Raw genomic sequence first — 12110 nt, 5'->3', positions numbered from 1 at the left:
TTTAAGAATGCATCTTGTGATGCACACACACACTGGGTCAACAACTACATTAGTGGCCACTGCACACACATTGAGCCATAGACATTGAGGTATTGTACCCATGTATGTCACCTTGCTATCCTCTCCTGATGGCAAACCTGGCCAAATTGTGGAAGACATATATGTAGGCCACACATATGGTCATCTAGTGCATCAGCCAACCGTCAAACTCCAGTTAACCCCTTAGCTGCTGGGCCTTTTCCCCCCCAGTGCTGAGCCCTTTTTTGGCTATTTGGGGTAGTTTGCGCTTAGGGCTTCATAACTTTTTGTCCACATAAGCTAACCACGCCAAATTTGCGTCCTTTTTTTCCAACATCCTAGGGATTCTAATGGTACCCAGAGTTTGTGGTTTACCCTGGAGGAGACCAAGAAAATAGCCAAAATACAGTGAAAATTTAGTTTTTTCCAAAAAAATGGGAAAAAAGGGCCGCCGAAGAAGGCTTGTGGTTTTTTCCCTGAAAATGCCATCAACAAAGGGTTTCTGGTGCTGAAATCACTATCTCCCCACCTTTCAGGAACGGGCAGACTTGAATCAGAAAACCACATTTTCCAACACAAATTTGGCATTTTACTGGGACATACCCCATTTTTACTATTTTTGGTGCTTTCAACCTCCTTCCAGTTAGTGACAGGAATGGGTGTGAAACCAATGCTGGATCCCGGAAAGCTAAACATTTCTGAAAACTAGACAAAATTCTGAATTCAGCAAGGGGTCATTTGTGTAGATCCTACAAGGTTTTCCTACAGAAAATAACAGCTGAAATAAAAAAATATTGAAATTGAGCTGAAAACAACAGCCATTTTTCTTTATGTTTTACTCTGTAACTTTTTCCTGCGATGTCAGATTTCTGAAAGCAATATACCGTTTTGTCTGCTGGACTCTTCTGGTTGCGGGGATATAAAGGGCTTATAGGTTCATCAAGAACCCTAGGTACCCAGAGCCAATAAATGAGGTGCACCCTGCAGTTGGTTTTCATTCTATACTGGGTATACAGCAATTCATTTGCTGAAATATGAGGAGTGAAAAAGAGGTATCAAGAAAACCTTTGCATTTCCAAAATGGGATCAAGATAAGGTTTTGAGGAGCAGTGGTTATTTGCACATCTTTGAATTCCGAGGTGCCCATACTAGCATGTGAATTGCAGGGCATTTCTCAAATAGACGTCTTTTTTACACACTCTCTTATATTTGGAAGGAAAAAATGTAGAGAAAGATAAGGGGCAATAACACTTGTTTTGCTATTCTATGTTCCCCCAAGTCTCCCGAAAAAAATGATACCTCACTTGTGTGGGTAGGCCTAGCGCCCGCCACAGGAAATGCCCCAAAACACAACGTGGACACATCCCATTTTTTCACAAAATACAGAGCTGTTTTTTTGCAAAGTGCCTACCTGTGGATTATGGCCTCTAGCTCAGCCGGCACAAAGGGAAACCTACCAAACCTGTACATTTTTGAAAACTAGAGACCTAGGGGAATCCAAGATGGGGTGACTCGCGGGGCTCTGACCAGGTTCTGTTACCCAGAATCCTTTGCAAACCTCAAAAAGTGGCTAAAAAAACAAGTTTTCCTCACATTTCGGTGACAGAAAGTTCTGGAATCTGAGAGGAGCCTCAAATTTCCTTCCACCCAGCGTCCCCCCAAGTCTCCCGATAAAAATGATACCTCACTTGTGTGGGTAGGCCTAGCGCCCGCGACAGGAAATGCCCCAAAACACAACGTGGACACATCACAGAAAACAGAGCTGTTTTTTGCAAAGTGCCTACCTGTAGATTTTGGCCTCTAGCTCAGCCGGCACCTAGGGAAACCTACCAAACCTGTACATTTTTGAAAACTAGAGACCTAGGGGAATCCAAGATGGGGTGACTCGCGAGGTTCTGACCAGGTTCTGTTACCCAGAATCCTTTGCAAACCTCAAAAAGTGGCTAAAAAAATAAGTTTTCCTCACATTTCGGTGACAGAAAGTTCTGGAATCGGAGAGGAGCCTCAAATTTCCTTCCACCCAGCGTCCCCCCAAGTCTCCCGATAAAAATGATACCTCACTTGTGTGGGTAGGCCTAGCGCCCGCAACAGGAAATGCCCCAAAACACAACGTGGACACATCACAGAAAACAGAGCTGTTTTTTGCAAAGTGCCTACCTGTAGATTTTGGCCTCTAGCTCAGCCGGCACCTAGGGAAACCTACCAAACCTGTACATTTTTGAAAACTAGAGACCTAGGGGAATCCAAGATGGGGTGACTCGCGGGGCTCTGACCAGGTTCTGTTACCCAGAATCCTTTGCAAACCTCAAAAAGTGGCTAAAAAAACAAGTTTTCCTCACATTTCGGTGACAGAAAGTTCTGGAATCTGAGAGGAGCCTCAAATTTCCTTCCACCCAGCGTCCCCCCAAGTCTCCCGATAAAAATGATACCTCACTTGTGTGGGTAGGCCTAGCGCCCGCGACAGGAAATGCCCCAAAACACAACGTGGACACATCACAGAAAACAGAGCTGTTTTTTGCAAAGTGCCTACCTGTAGATTTTGGCCTCTAGCTCAGCCGGCACCTAGGGAAACCTACCAAACCTGTACATTTTTGAAAACTAGAGACATAGGGGAATCCAAGATGGGGTGACTCGCGGGGTTCTGACCAGGTTCTGTTACCCAGAATCCTTTGCAAACCTCAAAAAGTGGCTAAAAAAACAAGTTTTCCTCACATTTCGGTGACAGAAAGTTCTGGAATCGGAGAGGAGCCTCAAATTTCCTTCCACCCAGCATCCCCCCAAGTCTCCCGATAAAAATGATACCTCACTTGTGTGGGTAGGCCTAGCGCCCGCAACAGGAAATGCCCCAAAACACAACGTGGACACATCACAGAAAACAGAGTTGTTTTTTGCAAAGTGCCTACCTGTAGATTTTGGCCTCTAGCTCAGCCGGCACCTAGGGAAACCTACCAAACCTGTACATTTTTGAAAACTAGAGACCTAGGGGAATCCAAGATGGGGTGACTCGCGGGGCTCTGACCAGGTTCTGTTACCCAGAATCCTTTGCAAACCTCAAAAAGTGGCTAAAAAAACAAGTTTTCCTCACATTTCGGTGACAGAAAGTTCTGGAATCGGAGAGGAGCCTCAAATTTCCTTCCACCCAGCGTCCCCCCAAGTCTCCCGATAAAAATGATACCTCACTTGTGTGGGTAGGCCTAGCGCCCGCGACAGGAAATGCCCCAAAACACAACGTGGACACATCACAGAAAACAGAGCTGTTTTTTGCAAAGTGCCTACCTGTAGATTTTGGCCTCTAGCTCAGCCGGCACCTAGGGAAACCTACCAAACCTGTACATTTTTGAAAACTAGAGACATAGGGGAATCCAAGATGGGGTGACTCGCGGGGTTCTGACCAGGTTCTGTTACCCAGAATCCTTTGCAAACCTCAAAAAGTGGCTAAAAAAACAAGTTTTCCTCACATTTCGGTGACAGAAAGTTCTGGAATCGGAGAGGAGCCTCAAATTTCCTTCCACCCAGCGTCCCCCCAAGTCTCCCGATAAAAATGATACCTCACTTGTGTGGGTAGGCCTAGCGCCCGCAACAGGAAATGCCCCAAAACACAACGTGGACACATCACAGAAAACAGAGTTGTTTTTTGCAAAGTGCCTACCTGTAGATTTTGGCCTCTAGCTCAGCCGGCACCTAGGGAAACCTACCAAACCTGTACATTTTTGAAAACTAGAGACCTAGGGGAATCCAAGATGGGGTGACTCGCGGGGCTCTGACCAGGTTCTGTTACCCAGAATCCTTTGCAAACCTCAAAAAGTGCTAAAAAAACAAGTTTTCCTCACATTTCGGTGACAGAAAGTTCTGGAATCGGAGAGGAGCCTCAAATTTCCTTCCACCCAGCGTCCCCCCAAGTCTCCCGATAAAAATGATACCTCACTTGTGTGGGTAGGCCTAGCGCCCGCGACAGGAAATGCCCCAAAACACAACGTGGACACATCACAGAAAACAGAGCTGTTTTTTGCAAAGTGCCTACCTGTAGATTTTGGCCTCTAGCTCAGCCGGCACCTAGGGAAACCTACCAAACCTGTACATTTTTGAAAACTAGAGACCTAGGGGAATCCAAGATGGTGTGACTCGCGGGGCTCTGACCAGGTTCTGTTACCCAGAATCCTTTGCAAACCTCAAAAAGTGGCTAAAAAAACAAGTTTTCCTCACATTTCGGTGACAGAAAGTTCTGGAATCGGAGAGGAGCCTCAAATTTCCTTCCACCCAGCGTCCCCCCAAGTCTCCCGATAAAAATGATACCTCACTTGTGTGGGTAGGCCTAGCGCCCGCAACAGGAAATGCCCCAAAACACAACGTGGACACATCACAGAAAACAGAGCTGTTTTTTGCAAAGTGCCTACCTGTAGATTTTGGCCTCTAGCTCAGCCGGCACCTAGGGAAACCTACCAAACCTGTACATTTTTGAAAACTAGAGACCTAGGGGAATCCAAGATGGGGTGACTCGCGGGGCTCGGACCAGGTTCTGTTACCCAGAATCCTTTGCAAACCTCAAAAAGTGGCTAAAAAAACAAGTTTTCCTCACATTTCGGTGACAGAAAGTTCTGGAATCGGAGAGGAGCCTCAAATTTCCTTCCACCCAGCGTCCCCCCAAGTCTCCCGATAAAAATGATACCTCACTTGTGTGGGTAGGCCTAGCGCCCGCGACAGGAAATGCCCCAAAACACAACGTGGACACATCACAGAAAACAGAGCTGTTTTTTGCAAAGTGCCTACCTGTAGATTTTGGCCTCTAGCTCAGCCGGCACCTAGGGAAACCTACCAAACCTGTGCATTTCTGTAAACTAGAGACCTAGGGGAATCCAAGGAGGGGTGACTTGTGGGGCTCGGACCAGGTTCTGTTACCCAGAATCCTTTGCAAACCTCAAAAAGTGGCTAAAAAAACAAGTTTTCCTCACATTTCGGTGACAGAAAGTTCTGGAATCTGAGAGGAGCCACAAATTTCCTTCCACCCAGCGTTCCCCCAAGCCTCCCGATAAAAATGATACCTCACTTGTGTGGTTAGGCCTGGTGCCTGCAACAGGAATAGATCACACAACGGTCAATGTTGGTCCTTACGTGAGGCAGCTGTTGACCCTGGGGTGATCCATTCCTGACACAGACACTAGGTGTAGCACTCAAGTGGGGTAGTGTTTTTATCAGGACAGGTGAGGAGTCACTGGGTGGTAGGAATATTGTGGATCCCAGCATATTCCTGTAGTTTGTGTGACAGAAATGCGAGAAAAATTTAGTTTTTTTTCAACATTTCAGCTTTGCAGGGTATTCTGGGTAAGAAAACTTTGGGGAAGCCACACAAGTCACACCTCTTTGGACTCCCCTGAATGTCTAGTTTCCAGAAATGTTTGGGTTTAGTGTGTTTCTCTATATGGCCGCCGAATCCAGGACCAAAAACACAGGTGCCTGCCTTACAAAACCAGTTTGTTTTGCCATGGATAATTTTGATGTCTCCACAATATGATTTGGGTGGTGGAATTTGGGGCTGAACTAAATTGGGGAGCTCCCAAGAGAGCACTCTCTCTCTGCTTGCCGCCGCATTCACCTGCTCTCTGGGTTGACCTAACCCACTATTACCCAGTTGCACAAACAGCTTGCGAAGGGACAGCAGGACTGTCCTCATCACCTCCCTCATAATGTACTGGAAGAGGAGTTATCGAATGGGACTCCTCTGACTGAAAAATCACTCCCAGAGTCTGCGCCATTGTCCTATCCCTCAGATGCTGTCTCAGTATCTGATGTCTCAGTCTCTGATCCTATGTCAGAGCGGTCCTCTATAACCCGAGTGTAGGCAGCAGTCATCCATCAAGATGCCATCTCTGCTATTGGCTAAACTGTTGCTCTAAAACACTAGCCTACGTAGACAGTCACAAAATCGATGGTGTGTGAGATACGTGCAACAGTAGAGGCCACCTTACCTGCGCTTCTTCCCTCAATCAGCACGTACTTTCAAGACACTCAAAAAACACCTTGTCACATACCATTCGTCACAGTCTTTAGCACCTCCTGCGCCCAGTCCAACAATCATTATTGGTGCTCCCACTCCCTCCTCCTCGGATTCCCTCATTACCACCCAGCAAAAGTGCCCTTCATCTCTCCATAGACTTTGCTAATGTACTCAGCTATTTACATAAAATACAGATTTGCTCTTTGCAGTAGGCATATAAACCTTCTGCGCTTCTTTATGGCACTAAAACTGCCACTAGACAAGTCGGACCCTTTTCCCCCCAGGGAAACCACACACATATTGACAAAAGTGATATATATATGACAGCCAATCACCTGAAACTCAACTCAAGCAAAACCAAAATAATCCTCTTTGGCCCACACAAAAACACCTGGGACCCCTCATGGTGGCCCACCACGCTAGGCCCTGCACCCACCCTCGCCAACCACGCACGCAACCTCAGCATCATCCTAGACTCCTCCCTCTCGATGACCCAACAAATCAACGCTCTCACCTCCTCATGCTTCAACACACTCCGTATACTGAAAAACATTCAAATGGATCCCCACAGAGACCAGAAAAACTGTCACTCACGCACACATCAGCAGCAGGCTTGATTACGGAAACGCCCTCTACGCCGGCACCACTCTAAAACTCAAGCGCAAACTACACGCATCTAGAACTCAGCAGCATGACTCATCCTCGACCTCCGCCGACACGAACACATCTCTCCACACCTCAAATCCCTCCACTGGCTCCCCATTGACAAAAGGATCACCTTCAAGATCCTCATCCTCGCACACAAATCACTCCACATCACAGGCCCTGCCTACCTCAACGAGAGTCACCTTCCACACCCCCACACGAAACGTCCGCTCAGCTGACCTCTCTCTCGCCTCTGTCCCCCGCATCAAACACACCACCACCGGGGGCAGATCCTTCTCCTACCTTGCACCCAAAACCTGGAACGCCCTCACAACCCACCTTCGCAAGACCCAAAACCTACTTCTTTTCAGGAAGGGCCTCAAAACCTGGCTTTTCGAACAGTGAACCTCCCAGCCCCTTTCCCTCCCCCCGCCCCCACCCCAAGCGCCTTGAGACCCTCACAGGTGAGTAGCACACTTTATAAATCTCTTTGGTATATATAGATCTACCTCTATATATATATATATATCTATGTACATGGATATATCTATAGATATATCCATGTACATAGATATATCTATCTACATAGATATATAAATATAGATCTATATATAGATCTATTTTTTTTAGTTGTTGTATGGTTTCCTTGGGGGCCAAAATGGCCCCCAGGGAAACCCTACAACATCTAAAAAAAAAATTGCCCCCACAGGGGGTCACCCTGCCCACGGGCGACCCCCTGTCATTTTTTATTTTTTTTTATTATTTAAAAAAAAAAAAAAAAACAATCCCCTGTGCTGTGCTGCGATCGGGGGCCAGGAAACACTTTCAGGAAGGCCTCGTAAGAAAGGGGAGACACTCCCCTTTCTTACGAGGCCTTCCCGAACGTGAGAAAGGCCGTTTTCCCCATCAAAGCAGGAAGCGGCCGCAAGGCTGCTTCCTGCTTTGATGGGGAAAACACCTTTGCAACGTCAGCTCGCCGCGAGGTGCGCTGACGTCACAAAGGGGCGGGTGGGGGGGCGGGGGGAGACACGGAAGCTTCCGTGTCTCCCGGGGGGGGTTTAAAAAAAAAAAAAATCCTCGGGTGCGACGCACCCGAGGATTTATTGATACCCTTCCTGGTGTCGGCCACTGGTCGTGACCCGCACCAGGGAGGGTGTGTGGGCGTCGGCCAGTGGCCGACGCCCGCACCTAACAGGTTAAGGAAGTAGTGGTGCATTGTCTGATGCAGTATGATGTCTCACATATGAACATACACCATCAATCACCAAAGTCGTTGCAAGCAGCCTATCCCAGTTGTGTCCCAAATGTAACCTTCCATTAATATTGAAACATGCCACAAAGCCAGTTAATGCACTAAAACTGAGAAGTATTTGTCGTTATGCGTAATTTTTTCACACATACAGCTTGTGCGTCATATTTTTCCATGCACAGGAGTGAAAATTATGCTGCATTCAAATAATTGTAACCAAAAAGTACTATTATTTGTAAGCAGCATAATCTTGACTCCTGTGCGTCGAAAAATATGATGCTCAATCTGTATTCGTGAAAAAATGACGCATAACGATAAAAACGGCTGACGTTTTATGCAGGATGTGATGTAATAGGATATCCTGCTTACTGATTCTGTACAGTTGGTGTACTTTCACTTTCACTTTGCAGTCTGTGATTCTTCTAGACTGTGTGGCTGTGTTCAGAGTGTTATCCAGTGATCGTGTGCTTTTGTGTCCTGTGTGTTATCTTACTTTTTGGTTTGTGAAATAAATATTGTTGTGTTATACTGTCTGAGTGTGTTTTGTTTACATTTGTCCAGTATAGTAGTGTTTTTGTTGTTTGTGGGAGTCTGTTGTGGGTAGTGCTAGTTTGAGGATAGTTGGGCTCTTTTAGTTGTTAAGTTTACTTTGTTTTTTCATACTCCTACTTTCCCCATTTTCTCCTTTCTTTTTTCTCACCTATTCCCCTTTTCTGTGCTGAGATGTCGGGTAGGCCACGTCTTGGCAGGATGGGTGAGGAGGAGTTGGGGGGGTTTATATGGCTGGTGTGCCATTTCCTCCCACTCATGATCGAGGCAGGGGACAGGGTGATACAGGGGTATCACACTGAGGCACGAAATGTCCGGTGGGGAAGGGTGCTGCACCACTTGCTGTGCGTGTATGGGAGCCAGAGGAATGACCACCAGCTGAAGCACTGCTGGACTGACCTCATCTCCAGGGAGCCAGATCTGCTGGACCACCTGGGTATACTGATTGGTGGCCCTGTTGGTGAGTACAGATCATGTAAATGTGCACAATCAAAAGCTGTGTAGTGACATCAGATGATTTGTACAATATCTGCCAGCTAAGTTGCTGACTGTGTGTACTGCAGCGGAAACATACAGGGTAATTGATGCACTATGTGAAGGATCACAAATGCTAGCTGTCAGGCAGCACATGCTCTGCAAAGTTACAGGATACTTTTTGCTTCATGTAATTTAGTGCCGCCTTTGTGTCAGACAACAAAACAAAAGATGAGCCTATCATGTCTCTACAGGTGACATTTGCCAGTGAAGTATAGATTTACTAAAATAATAGCAATTATTGTTGACACAATAGCTAGACTGACTTTGGAAACACAACATGATGCAGAAAATGAGTGCTGCCTTCACGTCAATTGAAGATAGCAATGTGGCCCAGACATATGTCTCATTAGTGTCTGGTGAGTGTGTAAGGAAAGCGTTCACGGAAGTTCTATGATTGTTAGGGATTATTGTGATCCTTCATCTTTTTGGATACATGTCAGATCTGGATTAGAAAACATTGGGAAAAGGTGTAAGGTGCCCTCAGTTAACTTCTTAGACTGGTATTTGGAGTGTGTTGTGCCACATTCTGATTAGGGATGGCAATCCAAAGGTATGCACAAGGGTTCATATATCTAGGTTTGGTGCAAATCACCATTGCTGGGCCACATCAAATGAAGAAACTGTAACAACATGAGGGCTTACAAAAGTCCCTGCCCCTCTGTACATTGTACCTATATGTCATAAATGTGTCATGGCCACATAGGCTGTTTGACAGGTAATGCAGGCCTCAAGTAACCAGCCTTTGGATGTCTCTCTTGGATGCACATGATAGGACGATTACACACCATTATCATTTCTGTTCACTAATGAAGGGGCATGTTTGCTAACACATGATAGTCAGGGCCACTGCATGTGTGTAGATATGTGTGTAACTGTCACACGAGACCCATGCTATGTACATGTTGGCCATGATATATCCGATGCTGTATGATCATGTCTGAATGGCTTTCATTACTTATGTCAGCTTACACATTGTATTTGTCTTTGAAATTGTTGGTCAGTGCACAGATTCTGAGCAAATTTGTCCTTCCATGCTTTACAGGTGGACCAGCACCCTACACTGTGGGAGAGATGGCTCGATTTGAGGACCCCGACCACTACAGTAAGTGTTGATATGTCTGTTATGGGTTGTGTTTGCTGGTGATGTGTGATGGACTCCTGTGTGTTGAACACATAGCAAGGTGTGATGCGCTGGCCAATCATTTGTCTACTTCCATGAGTGGGTTTTCAGTTCTCAGAAAATTTTGAGTTGACCAATGCATATCCAATTGTATTTTCTAGGGATTGTAGTCCATTCCTGTAGGGCCCGCAATGAGGACTGGGGTGAGTCATGTTGATAACACTTGTTTCAATAAGATCCGCACTGGAACTCATCTCAGATTGAGTCTGCATGTCAGATTCACATTCTCCCAGATTGGTACTGCAAATCGCTTTCCAAAAGACTTCAGCTTCCCTCTTCACCAATGTACTTATGAAACTGTAGGTTGAACTTTCTGGCAGCATGTATTTCCACATGTAGTACTACAAGTATGTGGAACTTGAGTGCAATGGCCTAGGTGTGCATGCAAATCATGATCATGGGTGTTCCTGTTACTCTGTGTCTGTTGAAAGTCATGCCTTACTGAAAGTATATGATGTGGACCAAGGTCTGCATTTCCTGACATGTGTGGATTGGTCAAGGCTTTGCAGACTCCTAATTGTTGATAGACCTTACGTGTGGTGTGTGTGTGGAGCCAAACACGTGTTGAGCTTTCTATACACTCCTGGGTGTGCATGTTGTCTGGAATTGTTTGTTGTTTCTTCACTCCCCCCTCAAACACAGGACTGATGCTACCAGTATGTTACACATACATGTGAATAAGTGAATGTTTGGTCAGCACCTACTATACACACTCAGGTATGGCACATGAGTACTGTACTAGCAAGTCCAATTACAACTTGCAGACCATGTGGCTTTAGTTTTCATCACATACACTGACATCTGTAACCCAGGCATTGGCGGAGGATGTGCAGCATGAATGTTAGCTGACAACTGTCAGAACTCAGATGGAAAGTTAATGCCAGTTGTTACCCATCTTGTAGGTTTTGGATGTGCTATGTGTGAGATGACCTTTGTAGGCAGGCCTGCCATGTACTTCCTCAGAGACATTCAATGATCTGTATGGTGATATGAGCTGTTACAAGTACAGTAGATGTATTGTCAGATTGACCGTTTGTGCCATTTCACACAATGCAGTTCCTATGGTAAATTGTTGCCCTTTGTCTTCACAGCTGCAAACATGTCACCCGTCCAGGTCCATGAGTTCCAGAGGCGGGCCATGAGGTACAAACACATACTGCAGGTACAGTCGGGGTTCAGGAGGATGGGCCGTAGATACCAGAAGGAACGGGCCTCCGGAGCATGGTGGGCTTCACCACAGGGTGGCCCCACTTTGCCCACCACAGCCACCGCCAGCGCAACCACCGGTTCTACCCAGGTGCCCCCACCCACAGCGGGGACTGTTGTCCATATGTCTGCTGTACTCCCAGGCCCCAGCATTGCAACAGCTGCATTGCAGCCCACTGGCATTGGCTCCACACATGCACATACCTCCTCCACAGGTACACAGACAGCCCCAGCACCAACAGTTGACCCTGCAGCATTCCAGGAACTGGACCGGAAGATGGACCGTGTCTTGCGTAAGATAAGCAATCTGAGCCGGGACGTTCGCCACATAAACAGGCGTGTGAAGTCGATTAAGCGGACACTCCGGAGGGCCAACCTCTAGACTTTTGTGTAAATGGACATGATTCCCTCCCCTCCCTCCTCTTTCCTTGTTCTCATATTCAGTGGGCTTAGGGGGATTAGTGTTAGGTTAGTATAGTCTGTTAGTTTAGTTAGTGTTAGTGGGTGGGGGGTCATTCGTCTTTCTATTTTTACTTATTAAGTGTGTGGGTGGGTGGGTGGAGTTCTATGTTGGGGTTCTTGTGTGTTTAAAAAAAACAAAATACAAACAAAATACATAAAAATAATAAAAATTAAAAAATACAAAAAAATATATATTTGTTTAGGATAGTATAGTCTGTGTGTAGGTTAGTATGTGCTGTCCTCCATGTGTCCCGTCTCATAATGGGGGGTGG

The 12110-nt window shown here is 46.3% G+C and overlaps 1 protein-coding gene across 1 annotated transcript in view; it reads left to right on the top strand.

Annotated features, from left to right (window-relative positions):
• The window catches only part of LOC138301536 (olfactory receptor 5AR1-like), a 134541-nt gene that overhangs the window by 75447 nt on the left and 46984 nt on the right, over positions 1–12110 (top strand). The window contains exon 2 of the mRNA XM_069242052.1: positions 11262–11332. Within this exon, the coding sequence (XP_069098153.1) occupies positions 11262–11332 (71 nt within the window). The remainder of the gene's footprint in view (positions 1–11261; positions 11333–12110) is intronic.

Source organism: Pleurodeles waltl, chromosome 6 (genome assembly GCF_031143425.1).
Source record: "Pleurodeles waltl isolate 20211129_DDA chromosome 6, aPleWal1.hap1.20221129, whole genome shotgun sequence".
NCBI lineage: Eukaryota > Metazoa > Chordata > Amphibia > Caudata > Salamandridae > Pleurodeles > Pleurodeles waltl.
Note: the sequence above shows the minus strand (reverse complement) of the source record. Positions and strands in the feature narration are given on the sequence as shown.